At 40.5% G+C, this 23,097-nt stretch overlaps 1 protein-coding gene across 1 annotated transcript in view; it reads left to right on the forward strand.

The window, feature by feature from the left end:
- Dnah9 (dynein axonemal heavy chain 9) overlaps nt 1–23,097 on the forward strand; it is a 315,810-nt gene that overhangs the window by 156,495 nt on the left and 136,218 nt on the right. Inside the window, exons 37-41 of the mRNA XM_028783166.1 lie at nt 1,195–1,368; nt 1,820–2,027; nt 13,881–14,046; nt 16,181–16,283; nt 16,771–17,010. Of these exons, the coding sequence (XP_028638999.1) occupies nt 1,195–1,368; nt 1,820–2,027; nt 13,881–14,046; nt 16,181–16,283; nt 16,771–17,010 (891 nt within the window). The remainder of the gene's footprint in view (nt 1–1,194; nt 1,369–1,819; nt 2,028–13,880; nt 14,047–16,180; nt 16,284–16,770; nt 17,011–23,097) is intronic.

The following is a 23,097-nucleotide window of genomic DNA, read 5'->3' on the forward strand; positions in this document are numbered from 1 at the left end:
CCTCTGTCCCCTACAATGGTCAGTCCATCTTTTCTATGATGTTTCCTGTGTCTGGATATATGCAGTGTGGTTTTGTTGTGCTGGATAGTTGCTAGGTTTCAACTTGGACACAATGGACTGCATGGATGTTCAGCTCTACCTCTAAAGGGTTTGTGCTTTATATTAAGACATGGAAGTTGTAATGCACAACCTATTATTTCTGTCAGAAAGACCAACAGGCTTTATCTCCTCTGCTGTTTCTAGATGTCCTATTAGGTCTTGAAGGAAGCTTTTCTACGGCTCTTTTCTAAAGCCTTTATCTTTACATGACAAAAGTGAGACCCAGAAGGGTGTGACTAGCCTCTGTAGCTCTTCTTGCTCAACTGCTCTGTGTTTTTGCTGTCAGCCTTTATTTAGATCATGAAATTGCTTAGTCTCAGATGTCTGGGAGGGTTAGAAGTGGTTTCTCTCTTCAGGAGGTCATGGTCCACACTTGTTCTTCCAGGGGTCAAGGACCTCCTCTGTATTTGTATACCTTCCCTCTTTCAACCTTCTCTGCTCTTGGGGAGCTGTGATGCATTCCAGTGCCAATGTTGTAACCACATTGTCAAGCAAAGCTGCTTATATGTAGTCATCTTACTCCATTTTCTTTGTACCACATGCTAGGTTATTTTTAAAGAGTAGAATTTGTTGAGCTCTTGGTTCTGGAGACTGCACTTCTGGGAGCCTGGCACTGCACCTGCTTTCTTGATATGTCACAATAGGGCAGAGAGCATCCCATGGATCACAGAGCAAGTATGCTAGCTTAAGTCTCTCTTCTTTGAAAGTTACCATGGAGGCCCTGCCATGTGGTTCATCTCATCCCAATTCTCCTTTCCATGGAAGCCCCATCTCTAGGTACCATTATACATGACTTGAGACATTAACTTTTCAGCATATAAATAGAACACATTCAACACATTCAAATGCTAGCAACTGCCAGATGGCAACATCTGTCTTAGGGCATCCTCTGCCTTCTGGTCCTGGACAGAGTTGATGTTCTAGAAGCTCTGTCATTCTAGGCAACTGCTCCATCCTACACACACACACACACACACACACACGTAGGTGGGAACTCTTTGTGCCCCTACTTCAAGGTCTATCAGTGCCAGAGCTACCTGCATGGGCCCCTTGGACTCTGTTGGATCTGTACTGTGACCACTTTTGTCTTTGCAGCTTGTAGACTACCGAGCAGAGTTCAGCAAATGGTGGCTGACTGAGTTCAAAACAGTCAAGTTTCCTTCCCATGGAACTGTCTTTGACTACTACATAGACCCAGAGACTAAGAAATTTGAGCCCTGGGCCAAGCTCATCCCCCAGTTTGAATTTGACCCTGAGATGCCTTTGCAGGTAAATGGGAATGGCCAACCAATGACATGGTACCCATGATGGTGCTCAGCAGCGACCCCTGTTGGTATCAAGTGCTTGACCGTGTATAAACCACTTGGTAGCCAGTTGTATTCTTTTTTAAATCCTAGGTGTAATGAAGCCACAAGGTCTCCGGATACAGGAAAGGAAGCAAGTAGAGAACCCAGTAAGCATCATTAGGGACAGAGGACAGGAGATGGAAAGGCCAGATGATACTGTAGTTCCTTTGGAGATGCCTTAGAGAGTCAGAAGACAGTCTCTATTGAACTCCAGGGTGTAATAACAGTGGGCTTGCAAGGTGGACAAACAGTAGATATTAGGAAAGATACTCAGACCAATCCTTATTAGGCAAGCTTCCCTATGACAGAATCTCCTCTTCTGGAATGTCCCAGAACATAGTGTTGTGTGACATGCCTATCACATTCTCTTCCAGGCTTGTTTGGTACACACAAGTGAGACCATCCGTGTGTGCTACTTCATGGAGCGTCTTATGGAACGGAAGCGGCCGGTTATGCTGGTCGGCTCTGCAGGCTCAGGCAAGTCTGTGCTGGTGGGGGCAAAGCTTTCCAGCCTTAACCCTGAGGAATACATGGTGAAGAATGTGCCCTTCAACTACTATACTACATCAGCAATGCTGCAAGGTAAGCAGCCCCAGGGCCCGGGGTATGAGGCACTAAAAGGCTAGCAGAGCTTCCATGATATCAGGGCTGGATCTCCATCGTCCACAGCACTGCTTCCTCCCTCGCCCCACACACCTCTGGCCCTTGTCCCCAACACCCCTTAACAACTGCCTCCTTTTATCTTTCTTCCTGTGCCCTATGACCTGATAAATTCCATCAGAATAATCCTATAGCTTCCCAGCACCATACAGAGGTCTGCACGGGGGTGCTGGGAGCATCTGCAGATATTATTTCACCCATTCTTCAAATCTGGTAGATTGGATCAGAAGCTAAGATTAGGAAGCTGGATATGTAAATTCATACCCAGAAAAGCCTCATGCATCCTGTCTTCTGAATTTTCTTGGGATCAGTGTTGAACTAACCATGGGTGTTCATTCATTGGCTCTGAGTGGAGGTAGATTCAGTGCAGACCTTCTCCCTGTGCTAATCACTTTTCATTGCTCCTCTCTTATAAGAAGGTCTCAATTTATGAAGGAATACTCTACACGTTAAAGGAAAACGTTTCTAAGTTTTGAATGGTAGCACAGGTTTGTAATCTCCACACCTGGAGGCAGAGGCAAGAAGGGCAACCCAAGCCCATCACCAGTGTGGACTACAAAATGAGCTCACATTGAGCTACAGAGGAAGTCCCTGTCTCAGAAGACAAAGCAAATCAAGCATACTTTCTTTAGAAGATGCATCCAAGGTAATGCTTTAGCAAAATAAAGGTAGAAGTGGAGTTGGAGGAGCAACTTCACCCCTGTCCTGCCAATTGTAGCTGTTAGAGTTATAGAAAGCTTATACGCACACACATGCATGCACACTAAATACAGGGACACATAACACACATAACACACACACACAAACACACGGACACATACATGCAAGCACACACATGCACACATAGATAACAAACAGACACACACACATGCACACCCACAGGCATGTACACACACATATACACACACACTAAACACATAGACATACATGCAAACACACATATGCACACATACATAACAGACACAGACACACACATAAAACACACAGACATGTACTCATGCATGCACACATACAAACACTGACATGAAAAGCTACAATATAGGTACTTAGAGAGAAGATACTTGTATATCTGACAATGAGTGATATTCTGACCTAAGTCATCGTCATTTTGCTTGACACTTGTTAACTTTAACTTTTTTGTGTGATAAGCTTATGCCTGTGATGGGAATACTCTCACCACAGCCCATTGCAAGATAATAATACGATGTTAGAAAACATGGTGTCACTGGGAAAGAGATGCCCCATCATCTCACTGCTCCATACCTCTCAGATCTAAACAAAGGAAAGAACCTCCAGGGCATAAATGAGGGTAAAAAGACAGCAAACTCATTAAGGTGTGAGTTTTATGATTTTATCCCATTGTTCTTATTATAGTTACATATAAGTTTATTCTTTTTAAATAATGGTCTTATTGAACACGCAGCCACGTGCTAAAAGAAATGGTTCTGCCACCAATTGGAAAGGGGAAAGCTAGACACCTGGTATCAAGGGGAAATGAAGCCTTGAATGACACCTATGAACTCCTGAAACAGCCACCTGCACTCACTCAACAAAGAGGCAAACTAGTGCAGTCACTGTGCAAACCCCCTAGTCTGACAGCCCAGTGTTGCAGCTGCAGCTAGGATGGAAGGCACTGTGGATTAGGAAGACTAAAGCACGTGGCTTAGCTACACAAGACAGGCAGCATATTGACAGAAACATTGGGTGTTTACAGTGGGCTTGCAATGATGAGAGGAGATGGATGTAGCCTAATTATTCACATGGTGGAGTAATTTTCAGAATTACAGACAGAAAGTTTCACAAAGGTGAAGTTGGAATTATTTCCATAGCATTGTCAAGAGACAAAAAGGGAGATACAGGTCAGTGTGTGTACCACTTTCTACATGATGGTTTCAAAGATATATGTGTAATATTTCTTTTATATTATATCTACCATATATCATACATTTCATATATGAACATATGATGCATAAGAAATATAAGATATATATGTATACATGCACACACACCCACATATATGTATGTATGTATGTATGTATGTATGTAAATTATATGGGGCTGGAGAAGAGATTCAGCAGGTAAGAGCCTGTGCTACTCTTGCAGAAGACCCAAGTTCAGTCTTTAACTCCCACATTAAGTGCCTCACAACAACATGTCCTTCCATGTACTCCCTTGTCTGGCCTCCAGAAGTGCTTGCACTCATGTGCACATATACACACATACACATGGGGGGGGGGCCAGTGGGCTATGAGAAAAGGTCAGAAAGCTTGGTAGAAAGCTCTAGAAGCCCCTGCACCCTGGTCTGAAGAAGGCCATTGGGACGGGAGGCTCTTCGAGCTTCCCAAAGTCATCTGGCTCTCTTAGCTTCAGCTCCCCACAACCCCTCCCACAGAGAGGTCCATGGCCAGTGATCACGGAAGAGTAGCACCTTCATGCAGATGAGGCATTCCCAAGCTCTCAGACCAAGCCAATAGGGGTTACCTGCTGCCACCCCAAAAACTATATATTGGCCAAGCGCAAAAGTAAATGTGTGTGAGATCCTTCCCGCTGTTGAAGAGCTTTTGTCGCTGGCCAGCCTTCACACTTCAAAGAGCTGTAACACTTCACCCCTCTCCGCCGTCCCTGAGGCGCTGAGAAGCAGTTTGGGGCAGGGCAGCAGCGAACTCTCCCTGCCTGCTCACCACCCATCGCGGGCTGCCCACAGACAGCCGCCGATTGCACCCTGTCCTCAGCCCAGCCAGAGATCCTCGAGGGGCCCATCTGTTAATATACCATCTTCCACTGTGATCTCCAAGCCTTGGAGGGAAGAGAGCATGATGCAGACATCCCATGTATGGTTAAGCATCCCACATTCTCTTACGCTCTGTATATGGACCAGCTGTGCATCTTCGTGTTAATTGCCATCTATTGTAAGAACAAACTTCTCTGATGGCAACCGAGAGATACATTAACCTATAATAATAAGTCATTGGGAATAAGTGAAATACTATATCCATTTAGAAGAAGAAAAGTAAATTCTCCCCAAGGCCTATGAACTATATAGCCATGGGTTCCTAGCCTGAAAATAGTGCCAGATATGTGTTTCATCATGGGGAGGAGAATTAATTCCAATCAATTAATGATTCGTTTCGCCTATGATATCCATATCACCCGTACAAGAGTGGGTGGGTCTTATGGACCCAGTTATTACTGTATTTCTTAAGGTTCACAGCTAGGTAAGATTGGTAATTGCCTTTCTTCTCCAGTGTTACCCATGAAACCTTCCAAAACTATGAAAGTTAGAGCAAGCAGGGATAAAGCTTGATCTCTTCAAGTTCTCTGACTCAAGTGTGTAGTGTTGTAGGCTTTTACCATCAAGTCTCAGAAGACAGTTAAGAGCATTAGCAACTGCTTGTAATGTTTGGGGATCTGTGGACCTCACTGGTCAACAACTCCGAAGAGACAGCCCATTTCTGGCACTAAGATTTTTGTTAGTTAGTCTGTGGTGTCAACTATGGGAACTGTCGTCCCTTAGGGTAACCCCACTTTAACTATTTATATCTATTACACATAAATATATTTCCATATACTAGGAAGTGTCAACTATAGTAGGTTTCCATATATTTTTTTGGAAAGGACCTTAGTGTTATTTATTACTCTGCATTCCTTTTTCTACCCTCCCTTTCCACTTACTACCCCAAATTCCTGTTAAATTATTACCCCTTAATTCTTTATACAACTAACTGCCCCCCCACCTACCTCTTACTAATGTTCTGGTATCGCTGTGTATTTTAAATGAAACACACATATCTGAAGGTTCAAAGTTATCATCCACAAGAGAGAAAAAAAAGTGCAGTGTTTGAATTTCATAATTTTGTTTTTCTTAAAAACTGAATAATATTCCACTGTATAAATGTATCCTGTTTTCCCTTCCCATTCCTCATGGACATCTAGGCTTTTCCCATGACCTACCTATTAAGAGCCCAGCAGCAGTGAACACAGAGGGGCAAGTATCTGTCTTAGGGTATATGTGCAAGGATGCATACACTCCTTTGAGTATATGTGCAAGCATGGTATCTGGACCATGCAGATCTGTTTCTAGATTTCTGGGGAACCTTCACTCTGATTTCCCTGGTCTCTGTGCCAACCAGCAATAATTAAATTTTCCCTTTACCTTAACCGTTGCCAGTATTTATCATCATTTGTGGGTTGATTTTTGTTACTGTTTATTTGTTTTATTTTCATTTTTCCCTCATCCATTCTGACTGGGTAGGATGAAATTTCCAAGTAATTTTAATTTGTATTTCTCTAATGGCTACAGATGTTGGATATTTAAAAAAAAATTTTTTCTTGACCGTTTGTGTTTCATCTTTTGAGAACCATCTTTAGTTTCATGTCCCATTTTTTTTTAAATTGGGTAGTTTGTTTTCTTGATGTTTCATTTTCTGAGTTCTTTGTGCATTCTGGATACTAGCCCTCTGTCAGATGTATAGCTGGTAAAGAATTTTTCCCATTTTACAGAATTCATCTTAGGAAAGGTTTTTATTGAGTTATAACAAATGTAATAAGTTTCATATTAAAAGTATAATCCTTGGTAGGGTTTGAAATATCTACATACTGATAAAACCATTGTCATTATTGAAATACTGAACACACCAAACTCTCTCTTCCCTATGCCACCCCTCTCACCCCTCTCACCCCACTTCCCTATGCCAGACATCTACTGATTTTTCTTCAGAGCTGATGAGTTTGTGTCTTCTATTATTTTATAGACTAAAATAGCATATATGCTCTTTTCTTACTTGTCTCCTCACTCAGCTGCATTTTAGAATAACCCATGTTGTTCAATGTCAACACTTCATTTTTTCACTCTTGAATAGTAAGATAAAATTTGTAAAAATCACTCCAGATGATTCCTAACAAACAACTGCTTAGTAGGGGGAATCTATTATTATAATAATATTAGGAAAAAAATGTCTGTCAAAGTTAAGAGTCTACATTATACCATCCTTCCTAAACCACAGCTGCCAGAATCAAAAGAGCATAAACAAACTTTTCTTACTTAACAAAGAAGCCAAATAAAAAGTATTCTGGGGGAAAAAAAGCTAATATTTTCAGAGGAGATGTTCTTGCTTTGAAATAAGGAATAACCCCACCTCATAGGCCAATCCCAAGGGATCTTTGGAACATTTTGCAGCTTACAAATTGTTCTAGCCCAGAGGATGCTTTTTTCTCCACAACAGAAGCTCTTGTGTAGAGAAGGCAGCTGCTGGCTGTACCTACCTCGCTTTTCTGTCAAGGCTTCCAATACTAGTGCCTTCATTGAGTCTTCTTCAAAGTGACTGAAATGCAAATGAGGAATGTGCTTCAAGCTTTCCCACAGCTCACATAGCTGTATACACAGCACAAATTCAATGTTAATGTAGTCAGCCTTATGCTAAGAGCTCTATCCGCACCCCCTCTAGTTTACTCAATCCTCCAGCCCATCCTGTAATGGATTACTTCATTAGTAATGCTTTTGGCTGTACGTAGCAGAAAACCTAATGATGGTAACGTAGAAAACACACACACATACACACATACACACACACACCAGAAAGTACAAAGGTAAACATTTACAAACTCTAGATCCATTGTTTAATGATACCAGTATTAAATATTTGTTATTCCCCTGGCTTATCATTCAAGATGACTGAATGGCTTCTGCTTTATTCATTGTATTTTCACTCCAAAGAGGGAAATAAAGAGCTGCAGTAAGTGAATCGAAACAGCCTGGTCTATATGAGGCAACCCAATATAGATGGGTACACAGATAGATGTGGATGGATTCATGGATGGATAGGGAAATGGGCAGAACCTCATAAATTTGTCCATGTGTCTCATTCTTCACACTCTGGTCACCTCAGCTAGAAAGCATCAAAAGAGAATGAAGTTGAGAGCCATAAGAGTCACAGTACTGATGGTAATTTTCTTTCTCATAAAATGAGCATACAAGACTTAATGTTTTAAATGTCTCTTGTCAGAGTTAATAGCAAAGTTGTCTGATTTTATCAAACTATATAACCCTTCTATTTTGATACCCTGTAAGACATGTATCTTTATCTTCATAGCAGAATGCCTGCAGTGTGCTCCTATCTTTCTCTTTGACTAAGACTATAACAAGACCCTACTTCATCCTTTAACAAGCTACTCTCCTTTCCATGTACAGCCATGCTGGAAAGGCTACAGCTAGAGTTGAGGTCTCTGTTCTCCATCCCACCAGACTCTCCACAAACCAGCTATATAGTTTTATCTCCCTTTGCTAAACAAATGATTTATTCTTGGGTTCTGTTGCAGATCACTATGATAAAAAGGCTTTTGAGCTTTAATTTAATATCTTCTCTGTTGAAAATCATTGCATATTCTTATATCTCCTTTGTGAATAACTATGACTATTAAGAATTTGTTACCTGAAACAAGTTTTTGTTTGGAAGAGGTGAAATTATTTATACTATTAATCTAAGAAGTTGTGGTTACTGGAGTTAAACATAGATTTAGCTCTGAGCTTTCAAAAAGGTGGTTTATAAAGGCAAATGTGAGATAAGTTTCATGGGTTATGATAACTGCATCATCTTAGATTACCGTGACAAATGTCTTTCTTTCCAAATTCCTTTATGGTCCCTTTCAGTCTTTGTTTTAATAGATCTCTTTCTGTGTCTCCTCTATTGGTTCTCTTCTCATTCTTTTTGAAAATGTGAATAAATTTTTAATTTTTTTTGTTCTAAATCATATCAATAATCACTTTAATTGTCAATGCTCTAAATATATCAGTTAAAAGAAGATTGTCAAAGTGAATTTAAAAAAAACCACAAGACCCAATTATATGTTATTTATATACAAACACTCTCAACTGGGCATGGTGGCACTCATTAACCATAGCCAAATAGAAATTAGAGTGGTCATTTTCACTTCAGATGAAATGTGAATAAGTTTTTAAGATAATAATAATAAAATTTGTAAAGATCCAGAGACTGATCAAGACAGAAAAGGGGGAGTAAGGACTCCCTTACTCCCCTTGGTGAAGGACGTTGGAATGAGAAGAAGCTGGCTGAACTTCATGCTAATGGTAACCCTGTATTCTCTTATCATTTGACTGAGATTTGAATTATTAATTCAACTAACACTCTAAAGCTTAATTATACTAATTAAAGAGGAACTCAGATGTCTAAAAGTGTAAGCCGAGTCTCTGTAACCTGCCCATTAAAACTTAAGGTTACTGGTTACCTTCAAAGATCTACTCAAATCCCTGCCTCAAAGGAGTACTGTGCTTGCTCTGCTATAGCTAGATATCTCTCTTTACTCAACATCTTCCTAAAGGAAAATGATACAGATTAATGCTGGTCATCTGCAGTCTATCTAGTGAGCAAGAATTCTGCTTGGAATTGTAGGTGATTGAAAGCACAATGAAACTATGAACCCTACCTTCAGACAACAGAGAAGTCACCCCATAAATTATGAAGCATAGCACAGTCATTAAAATCATGTTTCAAAAGCGCCTTTATTATCAGATGGAGAAATTTGCCATACAGCCAGACATGATGGCTCACATTAGCAATCCCAGCCCTCCAGCGGTTGAGGCAGTAGACTTTTTAGTTTAAAGCAAGCCTGCACTTTATACTAAGATTCTGTTGCCAAAGAAACTGAAAATAAGTATTATATAGCATATTAAATGAGAACTAAAATATAGATATATAAGCAATATGTTCAAAGCAATTATAGTTTATAGAGATTCAAAAATCTAATAAAAACAAGTATCTTGAATAAAGTACAGGACATAAGAATGTTGAAGGAATTGCTAACTGCTAGGTGAAAAAAAAATTGGCCAATTGTCACTTTCGTCACTGTGAATTTTTATGCATTCTAATCTTTCCAGAATGAATATGTATGATTTTTATAGTCATGCAAAGCAAGCTATTTCTTGAAAGAATACATCAAAAGACCTTACAGATACAACCAAAAAGTTTTAACATATGAAAAACTTAAATAATCTGAAAGGAAAATAGTTCAAGCACAAGTACACAAATCATGCAATTGCAAGGAACGTCATGATTAATTATTGATGCTATCTATAAAAAATATGGAGCAGGCAATGAGCTGAGAATTTCTAAAGGCAGAAAGCAGATTCTAGGCCTGTGCAGACTTAGTTGGCAGCTGTGGTTTCCTGAGAGTCTGCAACCGGGCAGACTTGAGGTAAAGCCCTTGCTTTGCTTCTTTGTAGTCATTTGAGCTTGTAAAAACCTTGATTGATCTAAAACTCAGTCTTCTCTCCTGAAATAATTTTGAGAAGTAAAGACAGTTCATCAGGGGAGGGGGCTCTAAGAATAGTTAGTAACACAGTGCATGTCAACTGCTTACCACATCAGGTCTCTGGCATACCATTTGGATGTATAAATGTATCACTCTTGAATCTAGATACTGGAGAGCCAGAATGGTCAGAAACAACCCAGAGAGGCTGAGGATGAAGGCACAAGGGGTCACTCACCCAATGTGGTAGTTAATATTTATTGTGAAATTGACAGAATATAGAATTACCAAAAACATAAACATCTAGACATATCAATAAGGAATTTTCTAGAATGAGTTAACATCCTGAGGTAAGACAGCCCACCCTCCACATGAAAGGCACCATTCTAAGGGCTTGGGTCTTAATCTGGATAAAAAAGATAAAACAATTTCACCTCTCTCTGCTTCCTGACGGTCCTTGCAATGGACCAACTGCTCCCTGCCTCCTTTGCCATGATGGACTATACCCTCAAACTTAATTTGCTTTCATCAAGTAGTTTGTTATAGTACCCAGAAAAGTCACTCCTATGTCCAGTGAGGAAAAAAAAATGGATCAATAGCTAAAGAGCTAGATTCTGGTTCCAACAAGAAGCTTAACCTGCCTTGTTCAACTCCTGTACCTTTAACTCCAATATGGAGATAAGAATTGCATTTGCTCTTTCTCAGGGCTTGTTACAATATATTCATCCATCCTTCAACCAAATAAACAATTCCTCAGCATTCTTCTGTGTGCTAAAGAACGTTCTATAAAAAGACAAAATAATTCCTGTCCTTTTATTTGTTATCTCACCCACTCTTTTCATATGAGAATCTAAGCTTCTGAGTACAGGAATTATTAGTGATGAGTGTTATAAAAAAATTCAGCAGAGGTAGGAAAAAGATGAGGTCTTAGTTTGGGCTTTACTGCTGTGAACAGACACCATGAACAAGGTAACTCTTATAAGAACAACATTTAATTGGGACTGGCTTACAGGTTCAAAGACTCAGTCCATTATCAAGGTGGGAACATGGTGGCATCTAGGCAGGCATGGTGCAAGAGAAGCTGAGAGTTCTACATCTTCATCTGAAGGCTGCTAGCAGAATACTGACTTTCAGACAGCTAGGACTAGGATATTAAAGCCCACTCCCATAGTGGCACGCCTACACCAACAAGGCCACACCCCCAAATAGTGCCACTCCTTAGGCAAAGCACATACAAACCATCACAGGTGGGGGATCTCTAGAGTACCACGAAAGTCTTACTAGGCAGGGGCATATCTGAGCAAATAAATGAAGAAACAAAGCATGCTGGCATTTGGAAGACACGGATATGAGGTATAGGAAACAGCCAGAGCATAGGCTCTGGAGCAATGAACAGTAATTATATCAGAAACAGGTATCTGGAGCAGAGAGTGGAGAGGTTGCTCAGCCTGAAGAGAGATGTCATGCAAAGCTTAAGCAGGGCACTGACATGATCTGGGTTACTCTTCACACGGCTTCCCCAGTTGTTTTGAGAACTTAGTGAAAAGATTGGAGGAGGAAATCAGGATGTCCAACTGGGGTAGGGTAATTGCCATGTGACAGCCAGAGCGCAAAGATGGCAGCCACAGTAATACTGAAATGGTCTTCACACAGAAGACAGCACTGTTCCCTGAAGCCAGAGACTGAATTGTGTCATTCTACGCAAGCCTCAGAGAAGTTCACAATGCATAAATGCAGCAGGTGTGACTCAGACCTGTGTGTGACAGGTCAGAATTCAGCCAGAAATGCTCATCGGAGCTTGCTCTCCTCATCACTCTTGTTTGTCTTGCAACATCAGCATCTAACAGCATCCCTCAAACTTAAGCCACACCCACTCTTCAGGCCCACCTGGATACAGAACCACCACTCAGTGTCACTCCCTCCTAGATGTGAGCAGAAGCAGAGTGAGGTTTGAAAGGCTGAGGATCAAGGCTCATTCCCCCTGTCTTTCTCAGGAGAACTGCACAAATCCCATTTGAGACAACCAGCACTCTCCATGGCCACTTTTTGCTAACTAGGGTGTTTTTTTCTTCCTCAGTCTTGGAGATGGCTAAAGAGCTTAATCAACCCAAATTACAGGGTCTGCTTAATTCAAGGGGCTGATTTGAATACCATTGCCTTGGGAGGTTGGAGAAACAAGTATTCCTAAGGAGAACTTTCCTATTAGCAGGACTGTTCTCAAAGCATGTCCTTGGCAGCCTATTAATTATATTTCATTTTGACAGATCTCATATATAGTTGTTATATCTTTTGGGAGGAGGGAAAAAGGTGTTGGGTGATTAATTGGTTGATAGTGTATGTTAATTGCATGCTAATTAAATTTAAATTTAATTCCTATTTGAAACACTTAATTTAACTTCCGCCCAGGAAATTAGAATATTCAAGCATCTTGAAGGAACTTGTCTTTCTATCTGTCACCTTCCTCGTCTGTTGACACTTTCTCCTTGTTTACAAACTTGTTCTTCAGGAGAAGAAATCAGATGGTTCTTAGGGCTCCCAGCTGTAATAAGAAAGTGTTGGTTCTTGCAATCCATAAATATTTAATTGCTTTATTAGAAAAGAAGTGAATCCTAACTCTCCACCCTATTACTTAAGTTTGTTCTCAACAAGCCCCGTCAGGCTGGAAGCTGTGTGTCTGATTCCTTCTCTCTGGCTTGATAATGGAAGAGATAAGTCCAGGAGAGTGCCTGTTCTTAGTTCTCTGAAAGTCACTGTTCTTCACCAGTAGGGGGCCATAGGACTGAAGGCAGGCAAGGGCACTGATGGATGCTCTCAGACATTCTCAGAGGCTGTTTTTCCACTCCCCCTCACTGTGAACCCCAGGAGATGGAAATTCTGCCAAGATTTTTGACAAAATATCCAGTGATTCCTCCTACAGCTTTCAGGGTCAAAAGGGGCTCCCAGCTGAGCTCTGGATAGGAGCCATGGCCATTGTGTCTTGGGCACAGTGGAAAAGTCTATGGGGGTACAGTTTTCTGTAGATCTCTTTGGGGTTAAAGACCTGGCCTGGTGACCATGAATGCATCTTTGGTTTCTAATCTATAAACAATGGGAGCTGAAGAACCACAAGTATGGCAGGGACATGGGCTTTGGGGCTTAACTTCTCTGTTCTGCATCCTGGCTTTCCCTTTGTAATATTGTTCAGCACTTCTGTACCTTGCTACTCCTAGCTCCAAAGTGAAATAGGATTTGTTTCATTATTCTGTGTTGTCAGAATTAGATGGGGTAATAAACATTTGGAAGAACCTAACAACACATACTATAAGATGCTTAGTGCCCAGCAGGTAGTACCACCATTGCTTCTTGGTCACTCCAGATTCCTCTTCTGATCCTACAGAATGACCAACCTACCAGTGCAATAGCTGCTATTTGTGTATACATGAGATGCCACCTCATCTTGTCGTGAACACTTGTACTGCCTCGGTATTCATCTCTGAAGTTCTACCTTTCTTCTCTCACTGGATCTCTCCTCAGCTGTCCTGGAGAAACCTCTAGAAAAGAAAGCTGGCAGAAATTATGGCCCTCCAGGCAACAGGAAACTCATCTATTTCATTGATGATATGAACATGCCCGAGGTGGATGCCTATGGAACAGTACAGCCGCACACTGTTATCAGGCAGCACCTAGACTATGGCCACTGGTAAGTGTCCCTGCAGAAGGGTTTCTGCTCAGCTCAATAGGTGCTTCAGTGATAAATTTCTGTTAGCTCTGATACCACAAAGGAAACCCAGAGTAAACTCCATTCCTCAGGGGCTTCTATGCTTCTTGGAGTTCTCTCTCAGACAGGGCCTCCAGGTCACAGGGGTACTGAGCTCTCACCCAAAACAGAAGCTACAGTTTTCTGCAGGACTCATTTTTATGAGCTATGGAGATTGGGAAGGATGGGTGTGTTGGAAGAGTAGACAGAAGCTAGAAGGGGGATTTTTGGATTTTACTGGCTATATGCTATACACACGTATAGAAACATACCAAATATAAACTTATGGCATGTAGTTTTAAAATGAAAGCATCTCAAAATTACATTCTCTGAGACTTCTAACCACAGAGCTAAACTCCCTACTCACCTCCACTGTGGCCTCCTACAGAGATGCTCTGATAATAACAGGCACACTCCCAGCTGATTTGCATGGGTTTGATGTCTTCAGAGAAATCCAGTCTTAGTTTCTCTTGAAACAGCCTAGTTTTTAATGGCAGATACTGAACACAGTCTACAGGGAAAAGTCACTGATCTAAAACATGCCTGGCTCCCCTTCTTCCTTCTGTAAAGATGGGGTTGGGGGAGGGTTCAAGACAGAAATGAGAGAGAGGCCATAGTGAAGATGCCAACTTGAGTTTCTTCTCAGTCCTTCCTTAAATCTTTGTCAAATACCATTAGCATCTTGCCCTGAGGCACTGGGATTTGAGCTACTAAGCACCATAGGAAACACAGAGTGATGGTAAGGCATTTAAGTGGAAAGTAGCAACTTGACAGAAATCCTGCCCTGTTGCTTTCTCTGTTTGTATGTACTTTCTCTGAAGTGTCTATTTCGGACCCTCTTTTCTCTCCTCAAATTCCCAGCTGATGACTTGGCTTTCTCTGAGGAAACTAATGCCAAGTCGACCATTGCTTCTGTACAACTTGCTCACTGCCTTGCAAATCCTGTGTCCCAGCCATCCATGACATCTTGCCTAAAGTATCATTCTCATGTAATAGTTCCACTAACTCCTGCTCCTGCAACTCTGCACTAGTTAGTCCCCATCTCTTTGTTGGCTCCTTCATGTCATTGAAACTTTTTTTGTTTATTAAAAGTCATTTTCCTATGACTAGTCACTTTTCTGTGTATAACTAAATTTTCCTCTGTCCTTGCTTCCTGCCCAGTTTCCAACTCACTCCTTAATGCATTCTTCTTTGATTATTTCTCTCCCTCCCCAACACCCAATTTCTGAACTAATCCTACAAACCTATCAACTATTCTGGTGGAATCCAACAGACCCTATTGGAAAGAGGTCTTTCTTCTCTCTGCAGTTCTAATGTATGAGTGCTAGCTTCCATTGCTTTCTGGGCAGCCACATCCCCCTGAGTTTCTTCTTTTCTGTGAGTTCTCTTCTTTGTGCTTTCCTCCTGGACTGTTTCTGTAGAAATTGGTATTCTTGTAATTTTGTCTTGGGCTATTATTTCTTCTTAATCTCCCAGTAAATCTAGACTTCTACTTTTTTTTTTATTTAATCGCCTTTGGTGGTTTGAATGAGCATGAACCCTAGAGGCTCATATGTTTAAATGTGTAGTTCTCCAGTTGGTTGAACTGTATGGGGAAGGATTAGGAGGTGTGGCCTCATTGGAGAAGATGTGTCACTGGGGTCAGGCTTGGAGTTTCAAAAGACATATCCCATTCTCTATGCATTCTCACTGCTTCAGGTTGTGGATTAAGATGTGAACTCTCAGCCATCCCTTCTCTCTGCTATCATGGACTTTAACCATCTGAACCCATAAACCAAGTAAAATGCTTTCTTTTATAAATGTCCTTGGTCATAGGTGTGTTATCACAAGTAATAGAAAAGTAAGTAAGATACAACCAAACATCCAAATGGTGGAAATTGTTCTACCTCACCTTGAAGAAGTGCTACTTAACTTAGCCCTCACATGCAACTCTCAATATAAGTTTGTTTTGTTTTGTTTAGAGACAATGCCACTATGTGGCCCAGGCAGCCCTCATACTCACAGCTTCCTGCCTTCTGAGTACCTGGGTTATGGATGTACACCCCCACAGGTGGCTCACTGGAGGCATCTATTTCAGGTATGATCGGAACAAGCTGTCTCTGAAGGAGATCATGAATGTACAGTACGTCTCCTGTATGAACCCCACTGCAGGCAGCTTTACCATCAACCCAAGGCTTCAGGTATGGAAGGGGGCAGGCATGTGTGTTACCTCTGAGTCCTGAGTCTTGATGTTATCCATCTAAGCTGATGGCCTTTGATTATTAGTGGTAACTGGCCTTTCTTCTTCCCAGCCTACTAAAGTAGCAAGCCAATTTGCATCTCTCAGATAAGAAAGAAACCTCAGTGTCATAAGGATCTAGAGCTAGAAGGGTTCAGAGAATTCACACAACTCAACCCCCTCATTCTTAATATAAGAGATTTCTGATTGATGGAAGTACTTACCCAAGGGCATAAAGACACACAGTGTCAACTCAGAGTTGGAGTCAGATTCTTTCCCCATCTTTGGTCAAAGCTTCAATGCCATTATCCTCCTAGTCACTTCATGTTCAACTTAAACTTTGGTGTGGAATCTTGGATCACTGTCCCTAGCCGAGAGCAGTGATCTTTACTGGGTGATAAGAGACATCCAGCTTACTCTTCTCCCTCATGCCTTGTTTTCCCCTGCAGCGTCACTTCAGTGTATTTGCCCTCTGCTTCCCAGGGGCTGATGCCCTCTCTTCCATCTATAGCACCATCTTGACCCATCACCTGAAGCTTGGAAACTTTCCCACCACACTGCAGAAATCCATCCCTCCTCTGATCAACTTGGCTGTCACCTTCCACCAGAAAATTGCCACCACGTTTCTGCCCACAGCAATCAAATTTCACTACATCTTCAATCTCAGAGATTTCGCCAACATTTTCCAAGTAAGTTCACAAGATACTATGAAATTTTAGAGATGATTCATAGGATCCTAGTCTTAATCAAATAAACTGTGAATGGCAAACCTCCCTCAACACAGACAAGAAGTATATGGAGTTGGGATGATACTTAGGTAAAGAGTGCCATGGGCTCTGTGAGGAATAATTCAACAAAACAAAGTTTTATTTTAGAACTATACTATTTCTCAGTGAATAGAACATGTTCCTCTGTTGGTTCCTTTGTTCCAAGGCTTAGCACTGGGGAGACAATGCTATATTATTTAGTGTACTCCTAATACTCTAGTGTACAGGAAAGAAAATGGAAGAAGATTGACAAGAAAAAGAAAATGAAAAGGAGTCATAAGAGAAGGAGGAAAGGGTAAAGAAGAGAAAATAAAAATAAGAGGTGGGAAAAGAGTAATTATTTAAAAACCGCTCCATCACTTGTGGTATGCACTGTTTTCATGATGAAAAAGAATGTCTCCCAAACCACATAAGTTAGAAAACATGTTATAATACTCCTAAATGTCATTTCCATCTTCTGATACAGCCTCAGCTCTACAAATTCCAGGTTCATTTCTAGAACAAATCTGCTAGGCTGGTCTCCAGCTTGAAATCCACCTGCCACACCCAGTTAGAGGCCAGACTAAACTGTACAGTCAGCTCTTACCTTAAAAATGTCAAAAGCAAAAATCCCACTACCCTGTAAAGCCTACAGTGCTGAGGTTCACAGACCATGGCAAAGTTTGTGCTTACTCACAATTAGCTCTTACATTTTGAGCATTAGTTGAAAGAGAGATTGCTTACATCAAAACCCCATGCTTAAACTCACAACAGTGTTATAGAGTCTAGATATTAATGTCTACATTTCCTAAATGAAAAGCAAGAGGTAAAACTGGTCAAGTTCACATTGTTCTTCAGTGAAAGTACTAAAGGAGAACTGGTCAACCACCCCTAATCAGAAGCGTAGGCTCCTCCCTGGACATTTGCCTTGTCATCTAGATATCCTGAAACCCATGCTTCACCTCAATACTTTGGAATACATGGGTTTTGTTTTCTTTTTTTTTAAGTTGGTTTTATCAAGTCTGACACAAACCTAGATGTATATGGGAAGAGAGCATATTTAATTGAGAAAATGTCTCCATAAAATTGGCCTGTGAGCAAATCTGAGAGGCATTTTCTTGATTAATAATTGATGTGGGAGATCCAGCCCACCATAAGCAGTGCAATCCCTTGGTTGTATAAGAAAGTAAGCTGAACAAGCCATGGGGAGCAAGCCTGCAAGAAACATTCCTCCATGGCCTCCTTATTAGCTCTGGCTTCTAAGCTCCTGCCTTGAGTTCCTGTCCTAGTTCTCTCAGGCAAGCAGCAAGGAAAAAGAAACCCAAGTCTCCCTGAGTTGCTTTTGATCATAGAGTTTTACCACAGCTGTAGAAACCCTACCCAAGGCAGATATTATTACCTCCATTCAGAAGAGGTTTGAAGAAGTTACTAGCTAGGAAATAAGGATATGAATGCAGGGATAGCGAGACAGAAAGCACAAGGTGGTACTAACAGATTAACAAAACGGGTAGAAGTGGGTGAGAAGAGCAGTGACAGGGAGCAGGGAGACAAAAGATAAGACTACAGGATAATTTGAGACCTGAAGGGAGGCCCTTGTAAAAAGGTTTCACTTTAGTGTATAATATTTACCAAGTACAGCACTAAGCCTTTACACTCATCAACTCATTTAATCCTCTCAACACCCATAGAAGGTAAAATATTGACTACAGTCAACTGTCTTTAATCTTGCATTCCACAGAGCTGGATTCAACCGGCTGTGGGTTGAAAATACTCTGAAAACTTGGATCTTTACACAACAGATTATTTTGTTTCTGATCAGTGTTCTACTAATAGTATAATATATAACAACTATTTACTTTATCAACTTCATTAGCTGTTGCACATAATTTAGACATGGTTGAAGGTGTACAGAAGGATCTACATAGGCTATATGCTTGAACTACTGTATTTTATATAAGTACCTGAGTGTTCATGGTTTATGATGCTCATGAGCATCCTGGAGCCAGTGCTCCGTGGGTCCACAGGGATGTCTCTATTTCCATTAAAAAAAAAAACCAATACAATTGTCAGGTTCCATAGGTAACGTGGAGCCACAAAATGCCTTCCAGAAAGTGGATATTCTATTCCAACCTTGTTTTGTGCAGTGGATGCAAGTTTGAGGAAGAATTAGAAAGGGGAAAGATGCCAGAACAGAGGCCAAGTCTCTTGTTCTCCTGGCCTGTCTTTGCATAACTCAAGTAGCCTGAGTGGCAACACCTTGGGTTCTGTATCTCAGCCTGGCCTCTTGGCATCCTATCAGCTGTCGGCCAGCTTCCACAGCATTGAGAAGTACATTCCCCATTGGAGTGCTGTCTCCTTCGACTCCAGCTACACAGCTCTACCCATGTACCCACAGAGGACAGCTTCAAGTTCAGACCTTGACCACTGCCTCCTGTTTTCTTCTTGGTAGCTTGTCTGAAGGCCTGATACAAGATATTGGGAGGTTAATTAAAGAGCCAACAGGAGATATATCCTTCCTGTAGAACCTAGCTCATTTCAAGCCTTTTTATCTACTTCCCTCCATCCATTGAAATCATAGTAGAATTTGATAGGCTGCGGTCACAACAACCATGAACCAATTTTCCCTGCCCAGGGCAATGTATAACAAATTAAGACAGTGCACAATTTGCACTTGATGTGTTCACAGCTGCTGAGAACTTCACTGCTAGTCAGTGGGACTATGACTGTAACAGGAACCATAAAGATCAAGAAATGATGCCCCTCACTGTCAAGTGCCTAACCTCAGAGACCAGGACTCCCAAGTGGCACTTTATCTCACCGTACACATTTTATTTATAGAGGATACCTCAGAGAGTTAATGAGGAGAAAGAGGTCAAGGTACACATCTGGCTAGGGCCACAGGAACTTACACTATTTTTGTCTTTAAAGTTTTCTTTTGTTATACTCTATTGAAGTAGAGCATGCAGGCAGAAAATTACACAGGTCCCAAGTATCTGGCTTGGTTAATTATCACAAGTGACCACACCTTGTAATCATACCTTTCTCCACGCTAAGGTTTTCATTGACTCTTTCCTCTACCTTCTAGCCATCAATATTGTCCAGTGTTCTAACCTCACACTTTATTCTGGCCTAGTTTTAAACTTTGTAACAATAAAATTTGAGTGAATGTTACTAATTCATTCAACATTTCTTTCATTGTTTGTTTCTTTAGTTGTATTGTTGGATTTAAAAGTAGCATTCAAGGCAAGGTGAGATAGTACAGGCCATCAAGTCTAGCACTGTAGACAAAGACACCAAAGATGCTCTGAGCCTGAGGCCAGGGGGTCTACATAGCAGGTTGAACTATAAAATGAGACCTGTCTCAAAAACAAACAAACAAAAGTTGCATTTATATTTCTTTCCAACCCTTAATTTTTTATTTCTTTTTCTTGTGTGTGGAATTTTTGTTCCAACTTCCAGTAGAGTTTTGAGGAGACTCTTTCACACTCCTAGTTTCTCAGAGAGAAACACTTTAACAGCTCAGCAACACAGTGTTTTCCATAGATTTCTGAAAGTACTCTTTGCTGTGGTAAGATGATATTTTTATAATTTATTAAGAGTTTTATTCACAGCTAAGTATAGCAACTTAACAAATTCATTTTCTGATTGAAATAATTAAGTCTTTTTCTTCCCTAGTCTGATACTATGCTAAATTATGTTAATTACTTTTGAGTCATAAGTCAACTATCTTTGTATTCCTGGAGTAACTTGGTTACTACCAATACCTTTCCTTGGATTCTACTTTCTAACTTACATAATTTCTACATTTGAATTGCTAAATCTCCTTTCTTGCCAACCTAAGGTTCTAAAATCTAAATAAAATGCCTTGGATTGTTTTCCATTTTTTCTATTTCTGGAAGACTTTGTGAAACATTGCATCATACTTTCCTCACGGGTTGACAGCTACCTAGAGTTTTCTTAGCAGAACATTGAAATTATGAATTCAATTTTTGATGCATATAACACTACTACAGTTTATATCATATATTTATCACAATATCACTTAAAACTAGACCAAAAAAAAGTCCTGTTGTCCTTATATTGTCTTTGAAGACTTTCTGTAGGCAGAATTCTGTCTCTCTTGAGGAACTGTATTTTCCCCTAAAACCTTTATCTGGCTGGTGGCAGCCCACCTACACAGTAGGCTTCACGGCCACAGACAGTTATCTGTGGCATTCGTTTTTCTGTTTTGTCACTTCTACAAAGAAGTTACCCACTGCCAGCCCTTGTGTTTATTTTTTAATGAAAATTTAAAGAATCCAACATTTGACTTTATTATTTTAGTTTGATACACACACACACACATATATATTACTAATATTTACTCTTTTATTTGTTACCATCCTATTTAACTTGTATATGGGATTCTTTTAGTTTATTTTCTCATATCTTGATATGGCTTCTTACCTCAATAACTGTCCTCTCCACTCTTCTGTAGTGTTCACTTTATGGTTTTCAATTTTCCTCTAACTGCATTTGCAACACGCAGGCTTTCCCATGTTGCATGGTTTATGGTTTACAATCTTCAGTGCAACATTTATTTTCAAACATTTAGAAGTTTGGTGCTTTTTTATTACTGATAACTACCTAATTTCAGCAAATTCTATGTGATTTCATTTTGTTGAAATTCATTGAGATTTTCCATGTTTCCCACAATACAATTAACATGAAGTTTTGAGAAATGTGTTCTCAGACATTAGGTATAACTTAATCATTCCATCAATTAGTACATATTTTTAACTCATGTAAATTAAAGTTTTACTGATACTGATTTAAAAAAAAAAAACCTATTATGTTGTGCAAGCCTTTGAGACAGATTGTGAAAATCTCCCAAGTGGTATGGACGTATAGACATCTGCTTCTCCTTTTTTTTTTCCTATTCATTTTGTACACTTTGAAGTTATATTGACAGAAAACAGATATTTAAACAACTCTATTTCCTCACATATATGGATATACTTACAACCAGCCTACCTTCTTGAGCTGTTCCTTGTGTATTAAATGTACTTCTTTACCTCCAAAATAGCCTATGCTTTAAAGTTAACTTTGTCTGATGATAGCGTGACTAATCCATATTCCTTTAGTCTGTAATTTCACTTGTCCGTTGGTGTCCACAGGACACGGGATCCATGATCCCTCATAGATATGAAAGTCTCAGGGTCCTTTATATGAAATATCAGAGTAGTTTTGTTGTTATTTTTATCTTTTTTCCAATTCTGGAAATTGAGCCAAAGCCTCAAACGTGATATACAAATCTTCTAACCTCTGCCCTTTCCATGGAACTTGATGTAATCTGCATACATCTTCAGGTTACACAAAACACCTAACACAATGCAGATGCTGTCCAGGGCGTGCACTCGCCAGCGAGGTCACACAGACACCAAAGTTCTTCAGCAGATCTTTATTAGGATGTTATAGAGGAAAGACCCGCTGGAAGAAGGCCGGCTGGTGGAAAACCGGCTGGGAGAAAAGGCCCCGAGCCCCGAGAAGGACCTGGTTAAATACCCCCTGGAGTGATGTGTACATATCTGGTTGGTTAATTGCCCATAAAATCTTATATGCCCCGGGATGGGCTGTGACTTCCCGCGCTTTCCCCTTACACAAAGACAGTAAATTACAGAACTTGTGAGAGCATCAGATTGCCAGAGCTGTCTCTGCCTTCCACGGCTCTCTACAAGATGCTACTTAGGTAGTTGTGATTGTTTGTTGTTTAGAGACTAATGGCCAAAATTGTACACATGTCATGCAAACATAGTCCTTTCTGAATATTTGTTATCCAAGATTGGCTGGACCATGGGTAGAGAATCCATGGTTAAGAAAAGCTTCTTTTTGTATTATGCTCAGATTTCCTATATTCTTATGGTTGAGAATAAACGTTAGTGCTATCTATACATTTGACTTTTAGAAAGCAAGCCTAGCAGTAGTGCCTTTTCAGAATACTGCCCATTTGCTCGTGTTGTTATACATAGTCATGCATTTGAGCTTCAGACT

This window comes from Grammomys surdaster, unplaced genomic scaffold (assembly GCF_004785775.1).
Source record: "Grammomys surdaster isolate TR1022 unplaced genomic scaffold, NIH_TR_1.0 1019, whole genome shotgun sequence".
Classification (NCBI taxonomy): Eukaryota; Metazoa; Chordata; class Mammalia; order Rodentia; family Muridae; genus Grammomys; species Grammomys surdaster.